At 43.0% G+C, this 24,509-nt stretch overlaps 2 protein-coding genes across 3 annotated transcripts in view; both read left to right on the forward strand.

Annotated features, from left to right (window-relative positions):
- Positions 1-24,509, forward strand: part of WDR7 (WD repeat domain 7) — a 327,399-nt gene that overhangs the window by 211,309 nt on the left and 91,581 nt on the right. The window contains exons 15-18 of the mRNA XM_043443687.1: positions 1,653-1,839; positions 16,592-16,709; positions 18,681-18,830; positions 19,580-19,662. Of these exons, the coding sequence (XP_043299622.1) occupies positions 1,653-1,839; positions 16,592-16,709; positions 18,681-18,830; positions 19,580-19,662 (538 nt within the window). The remainder of the gene's footprint in view (positions 1-1,652; positions 1,840-16,591; positions 16,710-18,680; positions 18,831-19,579; positions 19,663-24,509) is intronic.
- LOC122425781 (polyadenylate-binding protein 4-like) lies at positions 8,381-10,868 on the forward strand. 2 transcript variants are annotated; one of them, XM_043444402.1, is made up of 2 exons: positions 8,381-9,217; positions 9,313-9,550. In XM_043444402.1, the coding sequence occupies exons 1-2, from the start codon at positions 8,575-8,577 to the stop codon at positions 9,414-9,416; spliced, it is 747 nt and encodes a 248-aa protein (XP_043300337.1). In that variant the 5' UTR covers positions 8,381-8,574; the 3' UTR covers positions 9,417-9,550. The 2 variants fall into 2 exon arrangements, with proteins under 2 accessions (XP_043300337.1, XP_043300336.1); XM_043444401.1 differs by having other exon boundaries at positions 8,381-10,868.

Here is a 24,509-nt window from a genome sequence, read left to right on the forward strand (position 1 = left end):
CATCCTTCTCCACCTTGCTCTCTCAGAGAGGTAATGTTCCTGGACTATAGAACAGCGGGGCGCTTATGTAAAATAAGTTAATGTATGCTTTTGGACAAAATTAGATTCCATCTTGTACAGATTAAAATACAACCTTTATTGGGTACACCCAATTTTAGAAATTGGGTGAGAGAGATTTTAGAAAAGTTCTGAGTGATAAACTTAAAATTCATAAAGTTCTGTCACAAGTTTTTTTTTTTTTTTCCTGTCAATAGAGAAAGTACTATCATTGTCTTAATTTTAGCTTTTTTATCACCTTGGTCCATATTGCGTAGCACCTAAATCATATGGAGTCATAAGTTAAATAAACTCTAAATTACAGAATACAAGTTGAAAAGGAATAAATGTACCTTTCCCCCATTACTATTATCATATAAACCATTTTTTAAAAAATCTGGTTGTTTAGTACCAACAGAAAGAATATATGATACAGAAATTTGAATCCTGAGATATCTTCAGAACTTAAGTGTCAGTATTGCTGGTAACTTTCAAGTCGTAAGCATGTTATTAATCAACAAGGCTAGAAATCAGGCGGTTTACCTTAGAAATCCTCTTTATCTTCTCATCTTTACATGTTTTGTTGGGAATAACTTGTCAGAGACAGATGTGGAATTTTAACATCTGTATGTCTTTATAACTCCAAAACAGATCATTGAAAAAACAAAAACAAAAACAGACACTCACTAGTAGATTTAAAATGTGTGTGTTAAATAGGTCATTTTCCTCTCTGCTTCCCTTGATGCCTCCCCGAATGGTAGAAGCTGCCCCGCCAGAGCTGTTGGGGTCTTGGCTGTGTGTCGTTGTTAGTCGCTAAGTTGTGTCTGACTCTTTGCGACCCCATGGACTGTAGCCCGCTAGTCTCCTCTGTCGATGGGATTTCCCGGGCAAGAACACTGGAATAGGTTGCCATTTCCTTCTCCAGGGGATCTTCCCGACCCAGGCATCAATATTGTGTCTCCTGCATTGCAGGTGGATTCTTTACCATGAGGCCAACGGGGAGGCCATCCTTCTATTTACCGCCATTTCAATTCATTCTCATTTAACAGTTGGCTATAACCTAAAAGTGAGCAAATGCTTTTATTTATTGAGTGCAGTAAATTAAATTTCATATGCTATGTTCTTAATTTTGGAAACAGACAAGTTCAACCTGTTATTCAGAATGAGCCCTGGTTGCCCTTCATGGAACACATGCCAATGTAACCCTTGGCAGCACACTCTGTATGTTTTTAATTCATTTAACACTCTGGTCCTTTGCAGTAGCTATTATGATCCCCATTTCACAGATAAGGAAACTGAGGTTCACTGAGTATCTTCCTAAGTCTAACCCCCTAGTAAATTATCAAACTGGTTAATACTCTGTTGAATCTGAAAACTCTGTCCCTTTAACCAGTATGCTATACAGTGATGTGATTTAAAGATGGTTTTGATACTCCCTTTAAAGTACATGGTTAAGCGAACTGTAAACTTGAGATCTTTTATAGTCTTACTATTCGAAACCCCTTTTCAATTAAAAAAAGTAAATCCAAAGTGGTTTACATTTTGAAAATATAGTTCAAAGAAAACATCACAAGGAAAATTAGTTTATCGGTCTGTCTTTTCTTTTGTCATTTTAGGTAAGGCCCTGACATTTCTTCTGCTGCAGCCGCCAAGCCCTAAGCTTCCTCCACACAGTACCATCCGCAGAACAGCCATTGACCTGATTGGACGTGGTTTCACCGTCTGGGAGCCCTACATGGATGTGTCTGCCGTCCTCATGGGGCTTCTCGAACTTTGTGCTGATGCTGAGAAACAACTTGCCAAGTAGGTGTTCCATCCCAGTGCGTTTGGCTTCTGTTGGTTTTGTTTCGTTTTAGCAGAGGTCATTGATTATAATTTTTTAAATAATTTTTAAATTTATAAATATAATCTTTGGGGGGCATTTTTAATGGACAAAAAAAATAGACCAGTATCTCAAGATATGAAATTTTGGAAGTAGACAATGAAAGGGAGATACGTCTCTGTAATTTTAATACAATTGAGCTTTAGCTGTAAGCCAGTGAAGGATTTATCTGTGACATAGTTTTAACTTTATTTTTATTGCACTTTGAGATATTATCAGCTAATAATAGTATAAACATGTCATATATAAGGAAAATAATACATATGGTTGCTCAAAATGTTGTACTGATACAATACATGGCCCAGTTGTTGGGGAAATTACTCCTTTGCCCTCATGTTAATTTTTAGACCTACTTTATTGAGGCTTTATCTGCACACAGTAGACGATCAGCCCTCAGGGGGTTGCAGTGGTCCAGGGAAGCGGGAAGAGAGCAGTGGGCAAGGAGGAGGAGCCGAGGCAGTTCCTAAAATGAAACTGAGGCCGGCGCTAAAAGTTAGTGTTGAGAACCCAGCCTCCGGCTTCCTGGAGGGTCTTTTTTGTTTCGCTTTGATGGTGTAGATCACATAGAATATGAAGTTGACCGCTGAGGCCCTCTTGGAGGATGCAGTTCAGACACTGACTGCATTGCAGTCATGCTGCCACGAGCACTCCCTGGTTCCCAGGCGCGGTCACCTGATGGGAGCTCCACGTCCGCTGGGGAGTCACTTCCCGTGCTCTCCTCCCAGTGGCCCCTGACGGTCTCCCGTCTCTGTGAGGTTGCCTGTCGTGGACGTTTCACGTAGATGGAGTTATATAGTATGTGGCCTCTTGTGTCTGACTTCTCTCGCTTAGCATAATGATCCCAAGGGTCACTCGTGTTTCAGCCTCTTTTCAGTCCTTCGTTTCTTTGTATGGTTGAGCAATATTCCATTCTGTTGATATACCACATTTTATTTCTCTGTCCATTGGTGGTCGTTTGGGTTGTTTCTACTCTGTTCCACTGTTGTGAATAGAGCTGCTATGAAAATGCAAATTCATGTAGATGTATTTGTTTGAACAGCTACTTTGATTTCTCTCAAGTAGATGACCTGATAGTGGAATTGCTGGGTCACATGGTAATTCTGTGTGTAACCTATTAAGGTGAATCACCAAGCAGTTCTCCACAGTAGCTACACAGTTTTATATATGTGCTAGCAGTGTGCAGGAGTCCGTTTTCTCCACATCCTTGCCATCACCTGTCTTCTGCTTTTGTTGTTGCTTTTCAAGTGTAGTCATCCTAGTGAGAGTGAAGTCCTAGTGGTAGGAGTTCTTGGATTCCCATCTGTCTCATGATGCCTTTCTCAGTGTACAGGCAGATCTTGTTTTATTGTGCATAGCTTTAATGTGTTTTGCAAATACTGGGTTTCTGTGTTGTTTTTTTTTTCTTTTTACAACTCAGATGTTCATGCTGACCCTGCATCAAGGAAGTCTTTTGGCACCATTTTTCCAACAGCATTTGATCATTCATGACTCTGTGTCTTGTTTTGGTAATTCTAGTGATATTTCAGGCTTTTTTATTATTATATTTGTTAAGGTTATCTGAAGTCAGTAATCTTTGATGTTATTTTTGTAACTTTGTGACCTTTTTAGCAATAATGTATTTTTAAATTAAGGTATATACATTTTAAGAAATACTTAATAATATTGTGTCCTTATAGCCTATAGTGTAGTATAAACATACTTTTTATATGCTTGCTGAGAAGCTAAAAATTTGACGTGATTCGCTTTATTGTGATACTTGCTTTACTGTGATGCTCTGGAACTGAACTTACAGTATCTTCCGGGTCTGCTTGTAACTGTTACCACCTCTTGATTTTTTTTCAGTGAACGACATTTCATTTTTATCATTATTAACCTTTGAAATAACTAGAGTTCTCCGCCCTTTTCTCCATGGCTGCCTCTCTCACATCCATGCTTTGGGCCTGTCTTTCCGCTGCCTGCTCTGTGCTCAGAAGTGGACCCCAGAGCAGCAGCTGAAGCTTGACTAGCACGCCGTGACTTTGTCCTCAGGCTGGGCATCCCCGTTTCGATGTCCCGAGATTGCTGAGTCGGGGAAGGGAATTCATCTCAAACCTAAGCAGCTGCCCTCCCGCCTCACCTCCTGTCCCACCGCCACGCTTCCTGAACCTCACCTCTGTGTCTCCTCGCTCAATGCCCTTCAGCAGATTATTTCACCTCTCACCTCAGTTCCGTCTACAGTTGGGGCTAAGTAAACACTTGCATCATAAGACTGGTGGTTGGTGGGTTTGTATTTGTCAAGTGCTTAGAAGAGCACTTAGCACATATCAAGACATTGGATGATGTTGCCGCCTGATGTTGGGCGGGGGGTGTGGATGGTGATGCCATTGTCATTGTCCCGGTGTTCGACAGCTAAAGAGACACCCATTTCTAGAAGGAACACGTCCACATAATGGCAACCGCGGTAATTTCTGAACACAGGAGGCCTGAAGGTTCTTGGTTGACTTTAAGGAGTAGGAGGGACGATGCGCCCAGGAGTTGGCAGTAGCCGTAAGAGGCAGCTGGCCTTTGCGCAAAGCCCGACATGTATTTCAATCTTCTGTCCTCCCCTTGGCCGCAGCTGTGGTTGACACCTTCCCGGAGTCAGCAGAGCGGCTTCTGTTACCTCAGCTCTCCTGGTTACCCTGCTGCTGCTAAGTCTCGTCAGTCGTGTCCGACTCTGCGACCCCATAGACGGCAGCCCACCAGGCTCCACCGTCCCTGGGGTTCTTCAGGCAAGAGTACTGGAGTGGGTTGCCATTTCCTTCTCCAATGCAGGAAAGTGAAAAGTGAAAGGGAAGTCGCTCAGTCGTGTCCGACTCTTCGAGACCCCATGGACTGCAGCCTACCAGGCTCCTCCGTCCATGGGATTTTCCAGGCAAGAATACTGGAGTGGGGTGCCATTGCCTTCTCCTCCTGGTTACCTTGAGAAGCCTTTAATATTTTTGATTGTCCAGAATTCGCTTCAACTGAATTTTATAGCCTATTTCAAATCTGATCCAAACACAATTTCAATAATTATGCAGTCTTGTTTTGTTGCCTGGGAGAAGTGATAGGTTTTTATTTTAGGCTAACCAGTTAATATTTTATTTTGTGTTTAAATACGTTCACACAAAGCTCATATCATCAAACATAACGATGTGCTGTGCTTTATCTACATGGAGTACGTCCACAGACACCAATGCCTGGGTTCTCAGTAGGTAATTTAAATCTTGCTTTTACATCCTTTTCTGTCATGAAGGTTAGTATAACTCTCTCCACACAGCTCTGAATAAATGAACGTATCAGCATGTAGCCTTGAGGAGTTCAGTGTAATTTTCATTGTGATAAATTGCATAATAAGCAAGAAAATGTTTGCTTATTAATCTATAACAAGATATAGATTGAAAATGGCCTGTTCCATCCCTGACACCCTTGGTACAGGCTGCAGAAGGACTGAGATTCGGCGAGGCAGAGAGCGGGGGTGACTGGGCATCTTTCCCTCCCGGTGCCCACGGGCCGCCCCTCTTGTGCCTGCTTAACTACACGCATGGTAATGGCACCCGGCCGCCTTGCTCCTACTGTGATCTTAAGCTTGCTTTATGAGGAATCCTTTATGTTAGTCTTCTCTTTTTAAAAAGGGAAAAAAAAAATACAAGAGTGCTTCCCTCTTTATTCCAATTCTTGTGAGTGTATGGAGGGGGTTCCCGGCAGGGCAGCTCGCTCAGGCTGCTGCCGACTTCTGAAGGACACGCGTGATGGGAGTTTCTGTCCTTCCCTCGGTGCTCTGCATCAGCATCCCCTGTCAGAGAGGACCCCTGAGAGGGCTTCTGAAAAGCTATATATGGCTCAAGACGAATAGAGCATTTTCCCAGAATTAAGGTTTTTAATTTCGAAATAGGACTTTAAAATCTTACATCTTTGGAATCAAAATAAAACCAGCTGTTTTCTACTGTTTTCAAACATTTCACCAAATTTTAAGCTATGTTTATTAGCTACGCAAGCATCTACGGAAGGGACAGTGTTAGGTGCTATATGTAGTGACAAAGTAGCGTGAGACCAAGATCCTTGAGGACCCTTGCAGTTTTACAAGAAAGAGAAGATCTTACAGGAAGGAGGAGAGTAAATGGTATGGACATTCAGAGTGTGGCCGATAAATCATAGCGGGACACCCAGACAGCAGCCAAAGAAGAGTGTCAGATGAATCTTCATTTCAGTGATTCAGTGACTCAGTGATTGTGGAAAGAGGAGGGGACAGGTGGGACAGCGTAGCTGCGTGCTGGAGAGGCTGGCGAGCAGCTCCACATGCAGGAAAGTGAAAGGAAACGTTCTTGTTTAGTTAATTTTATTCATTAATTTCTTACAGAACTTAAACCCTGGGATGCTCCCATCAAAAACTTGAACATAATTGCCTTCCTCGTCATCTCTTGGGAATAGAATTGGGGTCAAAGAGAGGATTGGTTTTACCTTTTTCTTTATTAAAAGACTGTAAAAATGATTACAAAAGATGATGAAATGACTCTCAGAGAGATGCTTTCTCTTGTCCTCAGTAACACTGTGGTCAATGGAAAAGGTGAGGTTCAAACCCAGGTCTCGCTGATACCAAAAGCCACGCTCCCACCACTGTGTCAGTACACCCAGAGAATTAAAGACCAACAGACCACTCAATTTAAAACCACCTTAAACCTACCAATGAAAAGAAACTTGGGCTTCCCTGCTGGCTCAATAGTAAAGAATCTGCCTGCCAGTGCAGAAGACGTGGGTTTGATCCCTGAGTCAGGAAGATCCCCTGGAGGAGGAAATGGCAACCCACTCCAGTGTTCTTGCCTGGGACATCCCATGGACAGAGGAGCCTGGCGGACTACAGTCCATGGGGTTGCAAAAGAGTTGGAGACAACTAAGCAACTCAACAGTAACAACATGAAAAAGACTTACAAGAGATCAACTCAGAGGTTTCAGATTTTAAAAATCATTTTCATCAAGAATTTTGTGCCTTCTGGAAATTAAAAGTGAAAGTCGCTCAGTCATGTCTGACTGTTTGCGACCCCACAGACCATACAGTCCATGGAATTCTCCAGGCCAGAACACTGGAGTGGTTAGCCTTTCCCTTCTCCAGGGGATCTTTCCAACCCAGGGATCAAACCCAGGTCTCCCACATTGCAGGTGGATTCTTTACCAGCTGAGCCACCAGGGAAGCCCAAGAATACTGGAGTGGGCAGCCTGTCCCTTCTCCAGGGATCCAGTTAGATATCAGTAAGCCCCTTGGCTGTTGGGCCTTGTATCATGTGTTTATTCTTATGTATTCAGGCACCTGTTATATAATTTGCATTGTCCTTTACAATAAGCATTTAATGAAGTTCTAGAATTTTAGAAACAAAACTCTTCCTCAGCAGCATGCAACCTACTGCCCTTAATATTTATTAAGTAAAAGTAAGTTGTAGAGATGAAACAACTTATCTGAGGTTACACCAGCTCTGTGAGGGCTAAGACCATCACTTAGGTCTCCCAGTTCTCGTTTTACTGTTCCCATACCACATGGTTATGTCACCCTTTGTTTAATGAGTCATCCACAGCTAGAATCTCATGAGAGGAATTTTTAAAATGAATAATCACGGGCTTCTTATTCATGACGAACTGTTTAACTGAACATGGAAGCTGCACCTCATTGAAATCATAGGTTGCCCCATCCCTTGTTAACTCTGAAAAAAATAGAAACATACACAGTACTATCTTTTTTTTATAAATCCATGATTTTTTTAGCTCTCTCCGCCCCGGGTCGCCGCAGCCTCCACCACTTTCGGGCCTAGTAGCCTGAAGCAAAAAAAAAAAAAAAAAAAAAAAAGATAAAAAAAAAAAAAACCCGAAAACGCTTTAAAATTTAAAAAAAAAAGAGAAAGAAAAAGAAAAAAACGAATCCTCTTCGGAGAACCCGCGGGGAAGTCACTTTCGCACGCTTCCGGCCTGCCCGCCGCCGCCGCACCTGGGCGTCTGTCGGTCCCCGTCCGTCGGTCCGGTGGTGAGCCGCCCGCGCGCCCGCGTCCACGCGCCGCCGCCCGGTTGCGCCGCGTGGCAGCCCCGCGCCCGCCGCCCTCGCCCCCCGCGCGCCGGCCTCCCCGCACCACGTGTCCGCGCTGCCCTTCGCCGGCCCGGCGTGGGAGGCGGCTGCGCGCTCGGGCCGCCCGGGGCTTGCCGAGTCGGCACCGACAAATATTTGGTTTCCCTCTTCCCCGGGCTGCTGTAATCTTAAACCGCCGGGAGCCCGAGGCCTATATTTATAGAGAAACGCGCGTCCCGGAGGCTGCCGTGGGCACCGCTGGGTTGCCTCTGGAAATTTTTTTGTCATTCGGAGGGGAGTCCCCGTTTTAATTTTTTTCCCTTTTTTTGAAATTGGGAGCTTCAGACCAGGACAGCTGAAAAAATTACAGACTCCCAGGGAGGGCCATATTGTTTTTGAGAGCCTTTTGTCTGCGGTTTGGCAGTCTCGTCCGAACCGTCCCCGAACTCCTCTCCGGCCCTCGGAGCCGACTCCCAGCGTCTCCGAGCTTCACTGCCACCTGTGAGCCGCGGCGTGGGCCACGGCTCCGAGCGGAGCCCCCTTTGTCCTGTGCGGTCCCTCTTAAGAAGTCCTCCTGGCGGGGCTCGGGGTGGCGGGGGCTGGGGAGATGAACGCTGCGGCCAGCAGCTACCCCATGGCCTCCCTGTACGTGGGTGACCTGCACTCGGACGTCACCGAGGCCATGCTGTACGAAAAGTTCAGTCCTGCGGGGCCTGTGCTGTCCATCCGGGTCTGCCGCGATATGATCACCCGCCGCTCCCTGGGTTATGCCTACGTCAACTTCCAGCAGCCGGCTGACGCTGAGCGGGCCTTGGACACCATGAACTTTGATGTAATTAAGGGAAAGCCGATCCGGATCATGTGGTCTCAGAGGGATCCGTCTCTGAGAAAATCTGGTGTGGGAAACGTCTTCATCAAGAATCTGGACAAATCTATAGATAACAAGGCACTTTATGATACTTTTTCTGCTTTTGGGAACATTCTGTCCTGCAAGGTGGTGTGTGATGAGAACGGCTCTAAGGGTTATGCCTTTGTCCACTTCGAGACCCAGGAGGCTGCCGACAAGGCCATCGAGAAGATGAACGGCATGCTCCTCAATGACCGCAAAGTGTTTGTAGGCAGATTCAAGTCTCGAAAAGAGCGGGAAGCTGAACTTGGAGCCAAAGCCAAGGAATTCACCAATGTTTACATCAAAAACTTCGGGGAAGAGGTTGATGATGAAAATCTGAAAGAGCTATTTAGCCAGTTTGGTAAGACCCTAAGTGTCAAGGTGATGAGAGATCCCAGTGGGAAATCCAAAGGCTTTGGCTTTGTGAGTTATGAAAAACACGAGGATGCCAATAAGGCTGTGGAAGAGATGAATGGAAAAGAAATCACCGGGAAGGTCATTTTCGTTGGCCGTGCACAGAAGAAAGTGGAGCGGCAGGCCGAGTTAAAGCGGAAGTTTGAACAGCTGAAGCAGGAGAGGATCAGTCGCTATCAGGGGGTGAATCTCTACATTAAGAACTTGGATGACACCATCGATGACGAGAAGTTAAGAAAAGAGTTTTCTCCTTTTGGATCAATCACCAGTGCTAAGGTGATGCTAGAGGATGGGAGAAGCAAAGGATTTGGCTTTGTCTGCTTCTCATCCCCTGAAGAGGCAACCAAAGCAGTCACGGAGATGAATGGACGCATCGTGGGCTCCAAGCCACTGTATGTCGCTCTGGCCCAGAGAAAGGAGGAGAGGAAGGCTCACCTGACCAACCAGTATATGCAGCGGGTGGCCGGGATGAGGGCACTGCCTGCCAACGCCATCTTAAATCAGTTCCAGCCTGCAGCTGGGGGCTACTTCGTGCCAGCAGTTCCCCAGGCTCAGGGAAGACCTCCATGTTACACAGCTAACCAGTTAGCACAGATGAGGCCGAATCCACGCTGGCAGCAAGGTGGGAGACCTCAAGGCTTCCAAGGAATGCCAAGTGCTGTACGCCAGTCTGGGCCTCGTCCAGCTCTTCGCCATCTGGCTCCAACTGGTAATGCTCCGGCCTCTCGCGGCCTCCCTACTACCGCTCAGAGAGTCGGGTCTGAGTGCCCGGACCGCTTGGCTATGGACTTTGGTGGGGCTGGTGCCGCCCAGCAAGGGCTGACTGACAGCTGCCAGTCTGGAGGTGTTCCCACAGCTGTGCAGAACTTAGCGCCTCAGGCTGCTGTTGCTGCCGCTGCTCCTCGGGCTGTTGCACCTTACAAATACGCCTCCAGCGTCCGCAGTCCTCACCCTGCCATCCAGCCCCTGCAGGCACCCCAGCCTGCGGTCCACGTGCAGGGGCAGGAGCCGCTGACCGCGTCCATGCTGGCTGCAGCACCCCCCCAGGAACAGAAGCAGATGCTGGGTGAACGTCTGTTCCCACTCATCCAGACGATGCACTCGAACCTGGCTGGGAAGATAACTGGGATGCTGCTGGAGATTGACAACTCGGAGCTGCTGCACGTGCTGGAGTCCCCCGAGTCTCTCCGCTCCAAGGTGGATGAGGCTGTGGCGGTCCTTCAGGCTCATCATGCCAAGAAAGAAGCTGCTCAGAAGGTGGGCACTGAGCACCCAAGGACGAACCGATTCAAAAGCCAAATAAACCCTCATGGAATTCAGCTCAAGGTTTGAAGACTTCCTAGCTTGTCCTATGGACCTCAACACCAAGAACCGCAATTGCAAATTTAATAGGTCATTTTGTATCAAAAGGTCAATTATGAAGCACCTAGAATTTTTCAATTTAAAGAATATATTCTCTGGGCTCTGATATGGCCCAGACAGTGTTAACTTTTTTTTTCTATTGTGGGTTTTGATTTTTTTCCCCCAGAAATTGGTTTTATTTGATGTACCCAAGTCTTAAGTTTCTCAATAAAGAAAAAAATCTCCATAAAAAAAAATAATAAATCCATGATTTTTTAGATCAGCATGGTTATGAACATATGGATAAAGTGTTAGAAACAGCAGAAAACCCTCCCTTTTTATGTATTAAAGTACACAAGGATCCTTGTGCTCTTATATGTGCTGAGCGCTGTGATTCTGATTCCAGCTGTCCAGTTCACGTTGCCAACCTTTACTCTGAAGGAGACCAGGGCCGACCCCTCGGCTGAAAGTGCCAGACTCTTATACCTCACACTGCTGTGATGGACGGGTGTGGATGAACTCCACCAAGCCCATTGCTTTTCTGGAACATTCATAGTTGCCAGACTTTAAGAAAGAAACATACAGTCACTGGAAACCACACATGCTTTGATAGCATAGATAAGTCCTTTATGTTAGAAAGATTCTTTCTGAATGATATGAAATAGAGTTGGAAAAAAAGAACTGACATCTTAACTCAAATCTTGAGCATGTTTTTTCGATTTGAGGGCCAGAGAGTAGAGAACACATCATACAAACACTGAGGTGCTTTAGGCTTCCATATTTAAATTATTTTTCCTATTCACATGACATTTATTTTTAATAGAAAGTTTGTAATCAGAGGAAACCGCTTATCTAAATCTGCCTGCAATGCGGGAGACCTGTGTTCAATCCCTGGGTTGGGAAGATCTCCTGCAGAAGGGATTGGCAACTCACCCCAATATGCTTGCCTGGAGAATTCCATGGACAGAGGAGCCTGGCAGGCTACAGTCCATGGGGTCACAAAGAGTTGGACATGACTGAGTGACTCTCACACACGCACACATACACACACTTATCTAAATCATGCTGGCATAGATTTTAATCATTGTAAATGTATACATCATATAGAAAGTGTGTCTAAAGTATAAGTACTTCTTGGAGGAATTACTACCTTTGAGTTTAGGAAATTAGTGCCACCTGTGACTTATCAGATTCAGGTCCCACATGACAAAGAGGAGTTGCTGATTTGTTATTGCATTTAAGACAGTTGTTAATACACCTATTTTACCAGGACGGGGTAGGAAGGGACTCCCAGATGGCATGTAATTATGCATTTATGAAGTAATTTTAGTCTTTGATTTAGAGGGGAGCATTTTCAGTGCCCTGCTACTGCTCGTCTTGATCACTCAGGCTGCCACAACAAAGCAGGTAGACTGGGTTACTTAAACAACAGACACGTAGTTTTCGCAGTCCTGGAGGCTGGGAGATTCCAGAGCAGGATGCTGTAGAGACCTCATTCTGAGGCCCCTTCTCTTGGCTGCTAGGCGCTGCCATCTTGCTTTGTCCTAATATGACTTCTTTGTGGTCAAGATTGGAAGCACAGAGACAGAGCAATCACTCTTGTGTCTCTCCTAAGGGCACTAATCTCATCACAAGGGCCCCACCATCATGGCCTTATCTCATTATCTCCTTAGAGGCGCAGCTCCATACACTATCATCTTGAGTCCTGAGGCTTCAACATATGAATTTTAGGGAAATACAAGCTTTCAGTCCATAACGATCTTGACTATGATTTGCAGGTTTTTCTATGAAAGTTAAAGTGTTTTTCCCCCTGGAACATTCCCCTACAGCATTCCTTAATTTGATAGATGGGGAAGTCTGACAGTTGTAGGAAGTGCCATTTAACTGAAGTGGTCTTACATGTAACTTTAAAAAAGCATTTACCTCCATGGGGTAAGGATTAGAACAGGATTAATGAGTAGTCAGGTAAGAAATGAGCTTGGCCTGAGTGGACTCTTTTTCTATTCATGGTTTTTATCTGTAATATCTTTCATCTCTGGTATTTCATATTGGATATATATTCTGAAATGCTGAGTAAAACAGGGAGTGTGGCATATCATATTTTTCAGAATAAAGACTGAAACCAAGACCCATCCTATAAACCTATATAACAGATGATCTGCATAACAGCCAGAAGAGCTGGATCAGGCAAAAAGACGGAGTTCTGTGTTTATGTACAGATTCCAGAATAAGACAGACACCCCCTTTTGTTTCAAGCCTCTGATAGTATGATCCTTCCTTGTTCAGTTAGAATCTCACATTATAATATATCACACACCCAGCCCACTTTTGACTTTCAAGATAACTACATGCAGAATTAGACTTTGTCTGTTGGGACTACCAGATCAATTACTTTGACTTCATTGCCTGGTCAATTCAGTCAAATAACTGGCTTAAGTGATTTTTTTTTTTTCCTGCTGAATTTACCAGGTAACTTCATTTAGTGCATAGCTATTGAGCTACCACTATGACCAAGGGCTGCACTAGGCACATCGGTGGGGGGACAAGGGGATACACAGGACTAGAAGGCACGGTCCCAGTCTGTGTGTTGGTTCACAATACAAAGCTAATTCAGAATGAGAGTCGGCGCTCAGGACCCAGCATAAACAGGTTTTGTCACTGGTTGTTTTTGTTTCAGTAGACGGTCACTGAGTGCTCTAGCAATTGCAGAATACCACGTGGGCTTCCACAAGAGTTGAACAGAGCGGAGGGAGGAGAGTATGCCAGTGGGGAAGGGGGGTAGTGGAGAAGCATTAGCAAAATACTGCGATTGAAAAGGAATGAGTTTTAGGGACCAGCTTTGAAATTAGTCTGGCCTCGGGAGCATGGGCGTGCAGATGACAGAGTGATAAATTAGTGAAACTAGATTATGGAGGGTCTGGAATCTCCAACCGAGGAGTTTAAGATTTTTCTAAGCACTGGACCCACTGAGCTTTTTAAGCAGGTTAACCATGAAATGGAGCCGGTGCTCTGGGAAGATTACTGTAGCAGTGGTGCACCGAAGAGGCTGTTGATGGGAGAGACAAGGCTTCTCTTCTTCCCCTGTTGCCTGGGCGACTCCTTTCTGTTATCACTCTCACAACCCACCCGCTTGTGCTCTGTGGATACTCTGAGGAGCCCTGACCTCAGAGCAATAGCTGTGTCCCCGTCCTGAGGCCCTGGCCTCAGACTGCCAGGCACTGAGGACAGGCATCCCTCAAATGCACACACTGACGTCTCTACCAACTGTTGGGTGGTCCAGCCTCCGTGGAAGGCAGTGGATAGCACTGTGATATGTCTTTGGTTCGCTTCGTTCCCTGTTACCCTACAGCTTCTCTTCTTAACCTCATACTTTACCACTTTGCTTCCTGTAAGAAGTTTGCCAATTTCCCTAAATTCACAGGGTCATTTGCTGAGCAGGAGGAAGGGTGGTATATGACTAAGCCTTTCACTTGAAACCAGTGACCAGCAGGTTGATCTCGTTTTCTTTGTTTCTATTTCTCTGGTGAGAAGAAGCATCTGTTGCAACTGTAATATGTCACATGCAGGACTAGATGTTTTTGCATCTTGTTAGCTGATTCATTCTTCTCATCAACCCAGTGAAGTCAGTATTCTAATACAGCCATTTTAGAGACATTGTTCTGCTGTTTAGTACAGTCGCTCTCTGTCACAACTTTATCTGCCCGGCAGTGGGTAACCGTGCACCCCCTATCTTCATTCAGACTGCTGTTGATACAGAATAAAGCAGAGCGAAGGTCCATGTCTTATAATATACCACTAGAAACCTCTCTCAGGGATGCAGTCTAGCCAGTTATCCAAAGCTGTGAGTTTAGCCATGTTACCAGTCCATTCACCCGGTTAAGCGCAGTGTCGTCCAGCCACTCCCCATCTGTTTTCTCCAGCGATTGGCCATTCTAAAAGACGGTACTCTGTTACCTCGAGTCCTCACTGAACTTCCCTGGACCTGATTTCTGCCGTGTAAATTGCTGGTATCACAGGCTTACAGGGATGTGCTGGGCAGATGCAGAAGGACCTGAGGGAGGACAGGGCAGCCCCGCCTCCACCTTCGGTCCTCGTCCAGTTCTTCCTCCTCCTTGTGTGTGTCCCCAGCGGGGCCGGGCCCCCCTGGAAACAGACACCCCTGCTCCCTGGCTGACTGCTAGGGGGTCTTTCCAACCTCAACACCCTGTGATTTTATTCACTTCAGGAAAGCAGATTTAGGTTTGTTTAGAATTAGTCAGTTAACACACCACTTTGCATTTCATTGTCATCAACACCCATTCATCCACATTGATGAAACATCCTAGAGTATCTGAAATCAGTTTGGAGTTTGAAGTTTTTAAAACAGCCTAATCGTGATCTGAACTTTACAATAATTTTGCAAGCAGTCTAGCCCGACACTGTTCACGTGGTGAACATTTCTTTTCCTGAATTCTCAATAGCAAAGCTCAGTCTAGAAGAGAAACTGCCTCCCTGCGGAGCCGCTCTCTCTGTCCAGCCCCCTGGGATCCTGAGGGCCTCAGGGTCGTCCTTGGGGGAGATGCGCCCCCCAGCGGGTCCCCTCTGGTTATTCTTCAGTAGGTGTTTGGTTCTCAGCTCACATCTGTCTTTTTTGTGGTGAACGTCAAAGGACAGCTCTCCATCGTCCTCTGCTCTGAGTTTCTCCTGTGTCTGCCCGCAGTTTGGGAAAAGTAAAACATGTACAGTACCAGTCAAAGATTAAAGCAGTGTAGCAGTTGCAACAAAATGCGCAGAATTTTCTATAATCAATTTACTTTCTTGTAACAGTGATGGGAATGCCTAAGTGATGCCTCTTTATTTTCAACTAGAAGTTAATAGTGATGCCTCTTTATTTTCAACTAGAAGTTAATATAATGATTCATAGATTAATTACAGAGATACTTATAAACTTCTTACAAATTTTTAGTAAAGGTAAGTCAGTTGACACATGAAGCACAAAAACTTATTTGATTGGAGCAGGACAGATCTTAATATAATTTCATACAGATATTTAAATATCAATGTTATTTAGCCAGAGAGAGAGAAGCTGTTAACAGATCTCTTAATGAGTAACAAAATACACCCTATGTATAGTTGATGTGTGGATCACGTACCACGTTTTAATGAAAAGTCTTAATACTTTCCACAGTAGTCTATATAAAGTATAATGGAAGCTTCCAAACAGAAAAATATTATTTTTTATGCTTTAGGAGTGGCAAAGGAATATATAGCACTACTATCCTATAAGGAGATAGATTTATTTCATCATGTACATATTCTTGTATATAGCCTGGACTATATCCGTGTGTACGTGTATAATGCTATGTGTATGTTCTTTATAGAGAGAGAATAAGTGTCTGTCAACACAATTTTTTGCAACAATACTGAATAACTGTTGGCAGAACATGCTAATTAGTAACTTAATTCTGAGAATGTTGAGTGTGGGGTAAACTGGCACAACTGAGGATATATTAATACAAACTAAAAAATAATTTTGTCATTTTCAGTTCTTCTGATAATTTAATGGACAAGAGTGAGTTTCGCTTCCTCTCAGATATATGCCTTAAATACAGCCTTTTAACTTGGCCTTATATTACCTTTAACTTTTTCAAGAAAAAAAAAAAAAATGAAAATGCCCTTCGCAACATTCTTTCTTCCCTGACTCCGAGCTCAGTGATATGTATGCAGAGCTAGTTCCTGATAATTTGTTAACAAGGCGTCTTTAACATTTTGGACAGATGCACATACTGTTTTCAATCTTCACGGTTAATTATTCGATTTTGTATTTGATGCCAGAACACCCTGACTTCTAATCACCGCTCATTGTTGCAAGTCCATTATATTCTAACTGTTTGAGTGCTCCCATTGACCTTGAACTGACATTATAAGCTGTGTCTAATCTTTTCAGTCTATATTTCTAATGCTTCTTTTCTCTTTCCCTTTTTTTCTGATCCCTGTTTAGCATCACAACGGGGCTGCCTCTGAGCCCTGCCGCCGACTCCGCCCGCTCGGCCCGGCACGCCCTCTCCCTCATCGCCACGGCCAGGCCCCCTGCGTTCATCACCACCATCGCCAAAGAGGTGCGAGCAGCTCCTCAGTAGGCGCCGGCTCCTCATTGAGAGGAACCTTGTCAGCCGAGGTTCCGTGTGCATAGATAATCCTTCCAGTTTGTTCTAGAACAGAGCGAGTTAATAATTTCACACTGGGATGAAGACACATGCACCTGTGTGCCCACTGCTGAACTCCATGGCAGTGCGTTCGTTACTGGGGCTTTTGCATTCATTTCTCTTCTCAAAGTTAATTCACTTGTAAATATTTGCCAGCAATTTCTCAATCTGAAATATAGCAGGCTGGTTCAAATTAAAAATCTATTAAAGGTATCCATGGTATCTACCTGTAATCAAAACTGAACTTATTTAACACTGGCTCTCCAACTGTAAACAAAAATGTAAGTCATAAACTTGCTAATTGTTTTTCCTATGGCATGTCACAGATAAAGACTTGAACGCCAATTGATTCCCACATTCTTAGTGTTCTAACTAATTGGCTACATCTAACTGAAAAACTAGTAAAGAACAATGAACCAATTATAGAGTCTTTCCTGTAGGTCTTAGTAGTAGGAGAGAAGGCAAGGGAGATAAGCTCCTAAATTTTCTTTTAAAGGTTTCTTCCTTTTCAGCATGAGTAATGTGCAGACTTGGTGTCCGCGGGGCATGGCCTCTGCCTGAGTTCTTTTTCCTGTAGCTATGATGAATTTTTAAAATGCTAAATAAATACCTCTGAGCCTGCCCTGATAACCTACAACCTATTGGGCCTATGTCTGCCCCAGAGCCATCCTTAATAGGCGTGCAGCAAAAATTTCTGATGTGAATATAGCTAGAAGGGAGGAAGGTAGGGCCTAAGAGCAGATTGAGTTTCTATGAGGCAGTGGGACTCTGAATTCACATCTAAATGGATTCGCAGACTGAGGGGCTTTGTTTTCTAATAGTGCATAGTGTTACAGTGAGAGTCCACTGTATTTAAAATATATATGTCTATATTTTATGAATAGTATATATTTTTATAAAGTATATATATGTATACATGAACAGATTTATTAGACCTGGGATTTTTTTAAGCCAGTGTTTCATATCAGTGGAATATGCAGAGATAATATTGACTATACTAAATAAGCCTTACGTCAGTCCAACCCAGATACAAGTCCTATAAACACCAGACCTTAAACTGCCTCTTTAAAGACAATAAGCAAGTATTCTATGTTAATTGTGTTTTTGAACTTAATTTTCACCATTTACATATGAGTCTTTTTATTTTTTTAAACGTTTTACTTTATATTGGCGTCTAGCTGATTAGCAATGTTGTGATACTTTCATAGTGTGGAAATGGCATCCAGACTGAGGGAGTGTTAGTCGGGAGCATGTACGCTCAGTTACTCAGTCGTGTCTGACTCTTTTGCGACCCCAGGGACTGGAGCCTTCCAGGCTCCTCGGTCCCTGGGATTTTCCCAGCAAGAATACTGGAGTGGGTTGCCATTTCCTCATTGATAAAGAATTCACCTGCCAATGCAGGAGACACAAGTTCCATCCCTGGGTTCGGATGATCCCTGGATAAGGAGTTGGCAACCCACTCCAGTACTCTGGCCTGGGAACTCCCAGGGACAGAGGAGCCTGGCAGGCCCAGCTCGTGGGGTTGCAAAAGGAGTCTGGCGGGACTTGGCGACCAAACAGCAATAACAGTCCCCTAATTGCTACCCACCTCGATGCCAGATACACAAAATTCGCAGAACTTCAGTTTGTCTCTTTTTAAAAATGTCACGATCAGTTAAAGTCTCATGTAATACGCAGGAACTAAAATTCCATTAGGAAATACATGTATTTATTGTACTAAGTACTTTCTTCTGCAATTAAAAGTGTCTCCTGACCCACCCGCAAGACGTTTGTTCTTGTTGACTTTTCTTTCTGTTGTATTAGTAAGTGAAAAATAACCCAGCAGCTAGAAATGTAAAGTCTGTGAGGCAGCGACCTTATCTACAGCCTGGAAATGTTTTCTAGGTGCACAGACACACTGCTCTCGCCGCAAACACCCAGTCTCAGCAGAATATGCACACTACCACTCTTGCCCGAGCGAAAGGGGAAATTCTGAGAGTCATTGAAATTCTTATTGAAAAGATGCCCACAGATGTCGTGGATCTTCTTGTAGAGGTAAGAATATTCTGTTGTTGTTGTTTTTTCCTTTTAAATATTTATTTAATTGCACCAGCTCTTAGTTACAGCACATGGGTTCTTTAGTCATAGCATGTGGGATCTGGTTCCTGACCATGGATGCAATCCGGGCCCCCTGCATTGGGAGCATGGAGTCCTAACCACTGGACCACCAGGGAAGTCCTAAGAATATTCTGTTTTATATGATGCATCCATAGCCTAAATTAAGTATTCTAGTGTAGTAATATAAATCAGCGTCTTTATTTCCAACACCTCTAAAAGAAAGAAAGGTAACTAAAGTGAATGAACTTTTGTATAATTTCTGAAGACTTTATTTAAATTTCCTCAAGAATCAAAATAATTGTTATGTTCATTTACCATTCACATGAAATTGGTCTGTTTTAGAGTAATTTTCAAAGGTTATAATCTCTTTGGTATCTTTCATTATAAATAGAACATATAGAGTTTGCTTAAATAAAAGCTACCTATCCTATATATAAAAACATGAAATGCCTTTCAAGTAAAGAAGTCTGGTTTCTTTATTTTACTGTGTGCTCTCTTTAAAAAATGGTTTTCACAGATAAGAGAAAGGATAGCCTATTGTATAAAGTAAGTATACTATAATTTTAAAGTAAATATGAAAATAAAATAATGAGAATTTTCATGCAAATGAGGCCTAAGTTAATAATTTAAATTATGGAAAATTACGTATTTGAAACTAATTTTAAATTTGTATCTTTTCTGTAAAGGTTATGGACATCATTATGTACTGCCTCGAAGGATCTTTAGTTAAAAAGAAAGGTCTTCAGGAATGTTTTCCAGCCATCTGCAGGTAAAGAAGCCTTCTATAGCATGCAAAGTAAAAAAAGTTTTAGTAACAAATAATTTAAAACTGTGTTTTGAGCAGGATGAGTTAGTGATTGTAGCCAATTAGAAACTCTGTTATGAATTAATATCTGCTTACTTTCTAAAACAATTTAATCGGTTTATACTAAGAAAACACAACTATAATAGAACCACTACTTGAAACTGGGTTGTGAAGAGGTTTTCTCAAAACTGAAAAAAAGGAGTAAAAGATAGCATCTATTAAATATGTCTGCTCTCATACCCATCACCAGAATTAGTTTGTATATTACAAAAAGAAGAGTTAGAAAGCTTGAGGGAGAAGATACACTTTTCAACAATAGAAATCTTTATGCCACCTTTTTCGTAGTATATTTTTATTTTTAATATAAAAGCCAGTATTTGCATATTCTTCTACTAAGCATAGGTGATTTCCCTATGAGAACAAGAGCAGTTCAAAGAAGCCAAGAGCAGTTAACACTTTTATAAACAAGGTTGCATAGGTGACATGTAATTCTAATCATTTGTACGTGTGTGCACGCGTGCTGTCACTTCAGTCATGTCTGACTGTTCGTAACCCTGTGGCCCATAGCCCACCAGGCTCCTCTGTCCGTGGGATTCTCCAGGCAGGGATACTGGAGTGGGTTGCCATGCCCTCGTCCAGGGGATCTTCCCGACCCAGGGATGGAACCCACATCTCTTATGTTTCCTGCGCTGGCAGGCAGGTTCTTTACCACTAGCACCAGCTGGGAAGCTCCTTGTATGTGTAGAGCATTTATTGTTAGGAAATGATTTTTTTTCTAAATGTCAAAATGTAGTCACATGTTTATTTTTCTTTTAAAGTAGTTTTTGGTTCTCAAAATGTTTATAGCTTGAGATACACTTTTGTTAAAAAATTTTTTTACCTCCATGTGTTCAGTAGAAACAGTGTTCATGTCTGTTGAAGTTGTTTTAGCAGTTGTTTTTATAGAAAACAGAACAACCAGTTAGGCATAGTTACGTAACATTTTTCTTTTTAAGATAAGCGCAGTGATATCCTTACTGAACGTTTGTTCAGTTCAGTGAGTGTACTGCCCTGGAAAGCCTTGAATTTGCAGTGGCATTACATAGTGCATCGTTATGCCTTTTATATTTCCTAGCATTTCAACAAATGTTTGCTGAATTAATTGTACTCTGCATCCTCCCATATCTTCCCTCATATTTACAATAAATTTTATATCCTAGTCTCTTCATTTTGCTGTTTCTGATATATGCCACCCAGGGGTTAAATCATGAACACATGGAAAAAATTTATCTAATATGCATGTTGTGCAGATGCGTATTTTTTTGTGATATAGATTAGGCATGTTAGAATAGAGTAATTTTGTAACATCATGCCACATTTAATTCTGGTTTGTTCTTTTTATTGAAAATTATATTAAATCTTTTTTGTATAATTAATTGATGTTAAAAATACGTGTAGCTGTTAGGTTCCCAGTCAACTGTTCTCTAAGGAAATGTCTAAACAAAAAATGGACATTTATCTGTCACTTAGTGGAAGCAAGGAAGCAGTTTTATCAGGAATCATCTTACTGAAGGTTAGCAAAGCGTTCCTTGTAACACCAGTGTCTACTGTGAAAATAAGCCTCCTGGATCTAAGGCTAGCAAATCATTCAGCGTTTAAAGGGCCTATATCTTCCCTTGCCGAAAATCTGTCTCCTCCGGCATCCTCAGTTGCTTAAGTCCCTTTAATTTCTGCCAGTCCACGTTTGTTTGCAGTTGTTTAATCACTGGAGAGGAAAGTTTCTGCCTGAATGCTAAAGAAACATATATAAGCTGAATGTTGTTGTTTTTTTTTTTTTTTCTGATTTGGCCAAAAGCAATTGTATTTTATGAATTTGATACCATTTATTGAACACGGCTGTGTATCAGGCGCTAACTAGGCCCTGGGAGTACAGTGCTGAGTGAGGTGTTGTCCCCAGGAGCACAGGTTCTAGAAGGGCAGGTAGTTAAAAGGTAAAGACGCCCGGGCGCCGGGTCGTGTGCTGGGGAGGGTCACCCCCCAGGGGCAGGGTTGGGCAGCAAACGCAGTGCTTAAGTCTGGACCTGGGACTCTTACAAAGTTCACAATGAAGAAGCCGAGTAAGAACAATAATCACAAGGGAGTCTTAGGAAGTTTCACAAAGGAGAAGAGAGACTGTCAATTTCCTCGTGGAAGTGAAAGTCACTCTTTGTCCGACTTTTTGCAACCACATGGACTATACAGTCCATGGAATTCTCCAGGCCAGAATACTAGAGTGGGTAGCCTTTCCCTTCTCCAGGAGATCTTCCCAACCCAGGGATCAAACCCAGGTCTCCCGCGTTGCAGGCGGATACTTTACCAGCTGAGCCACAATGGAAGCCCAAGAATACTGGAGTGGGTAGCCTATCCCTTCTCCAGGGCATCTTCCTGACCCAGGAATTGAACCGGGGTCTCCTGCATTGCAGGCAGATTCTTTACCAACTGAACTATCAGGGAAGCCCCAATTTCCTTTTAGTGATGGAGAAAAATATTTTAATAAAAATAGCTGCCAGCAGAGACACAGATATAAAGAACAGACTTTTGGATTCAGTGGGAGAAGGAGAGGGTGGGATGATTTGAGAGAATGGCATTGAAATATATACGTGACCATATGTAAAATGGATAACCAGTGCAAGTTTGATGTATGAAGTGGGGCACCCAAAGCCCGTGCCCTCTGACAACTGGGAGGGATTTGGTGGGGAGGGAGGGGGGTGGGGGTTCATAATGGAGGGGGCACATGCAAGCCTACGGCCAGTTCATACTGATGTATGGCAGAAACCATCACAGTATCGCAAAGTAATTATCCTCCAATTAAAATAAATAATTTTTTTAAAAAGTGGCTGCCAAGCAAAGAAAAGGATTTGTCCTCTGCAGGGGCTTAGGGTGGTGTTGGAAGGAGTAGTGGCAGGTTTTGGAAAAACTTCACCAAAGAGTTGATGGGGTGAGCTTTGCAGAATAAATTGGTGTGTGTCATCTAGAATTACAGAAAGGATCATACCAACAAATGTTTGGAGGCACAAACGCGTAAGAGAGAATTTGGTGAAGGCTGTGTGGTAGTGACCGGAATGTAGGTTGAGGGTGGAATTCGCGCAACATGCTGCAGGATAGGGCTTTGAATTCTGTATGAAGGAATTTGGTCATTATTCTGCAAGCATTGGAGAGTCAGCAGAGTTTAAGCAAACTCTTGCCAGAATATAGGTGATAAGGCATAATGTTATGAAACAGGATTTTTTAAAAATTGTTTTCATTTTGGAAAATTTCAAACATACACTAAAGTGGAAGGAGTAATGTAATAAATCCCCATGAACTCATCAGTTAGCTTCAAGAATTATCAACACATGGCCAGTCTCATCTTATTTGTAACATTCTCTTGCCCCCCCCCCATTTTTTAATACAGTAGGTCCTTGTTGGTTATTTATTTTATACAGCAGGGTGTATATGAAACATGGGGCTTCCCTGGTGGCTCAGCAGGAAAGAATCCACCTGCCAATGCAGGAGATGAAGGTCCCTGAGTCGGGAAGATCCCCTGGAGAAGGCAGTGGCAACCCACTCCAGTGTTCTTGCCTGGAGAATCCCATGGACAGAGGAGCCTGGCGGGCTACAGTCCATGTGGTCTCAAAAAGAGTCAGACATGACTTTTGTGACTCAACAACATGTGAAACATAGGATTTGTAACAAATAGTTATAAATTGAAATAATTGACTACCTCTTATTATGTTAAATTCATTAGAGTTGTGAAGATATAAGCCCCAAAGGGTCAATGCATAAACACAGGAAGATGAGTAACAAGATAAGGTTGTAACTTGTACTAAAACTGTTAGTTAGAACAGGTAATAAATCATGGAGGACTTCAGAGAATACTAAGTTTAGACGGGACCTCCTTACAGGTCGACACCATGCCACCTACTTAGGCTGATTTGTATTCGATCGATAAATGAACAACAACAAACATGTTAACATAGGAACAGAAGTAAAAATTATTTTATTGAATATCTGCCATGTTTGTACCATTGTACTAGGTTCCTTACAGCACTTAGATGCCCTCTACTTACAAGTAAATTCCTTTCACTAAATATGAAACTCTAGTTAAAGTCGATGATGTGAATATCTGTGGTTCAGTCAGGTGAAATTTGTTTTTAAGGTCTTTATGTGACGTTGTATTCTTGTATTCTTGTTTTGTTGGCTTTTTTCCTCTTTCTTTTCTTTTACCCTTTCTTAAAGATGCAATGCGTACATGCTTAGTCACTAAGCCATGTCAGACTCTTTGCGACCTCAGAGCCTGTAATCCACCTGGCTCCTCTGTCCATGGGGTTTTTCCCAGGCGAAAATACTGGAGTGGGTTGCCATTTCCTTCCCCAGGAGATCTTCCCACCCAGGGATTGAACCTGGGTCTTCTACATTGGAAAGTAGATTCTTCACCACTGAGCCACCTGGGAAGCCCAAAGATGCTATGTATTTTAGCTTAGGCTAACCTCTATAATGTTGCTACATTACCAATATTTAGTTGTTCCAGTTGGTAGATCATAAAAAGTTATAAATTTCATTTAGTGTATGTATATATATATATATATGTATGTATTTTAGTGAGATGATATTTGTCAAAGCACCTATCAGAGTGCTTGTGATTTTGGTATTCAGAGAATATTAATTTCCTGGGGGAGTGTTTTTTCTAGCCAAACAATAATGCAAAAACCCAAAATGTGTGTAAGAAATTTGTTAATATTTATTTGAGAGGATTTTATATGCCTAAAAAGTACAGGATGGCATTATTATTATTTTCATATAGGTAAAAAAAT

The sequence above is a fragment of the Cervus canadensis genome, chromosome 23, assembly GCF_019320065.1.
Source record: "Cervus canadensis isolate Bull #8, Minnesota chromosome 23, ASM1932006v1, whole genome shotgun sequence".
Taxonomy (NCBI): Eukaryota; Metazoa; Chordata; class Mammalia; order Artiodactyla; family Cervidae; genus Cervus; species Cervus canadensis.

What these genes read in the sequence shown, in the direction of transcription:
- LOC122425781 (XM_043444401.1), top strand. Translation starts at nt 8,575, where the DNA reads ATGAACGCTGCGGCCAGCAGCTACCCCATGGCCTCCCTGTACGTGGGT.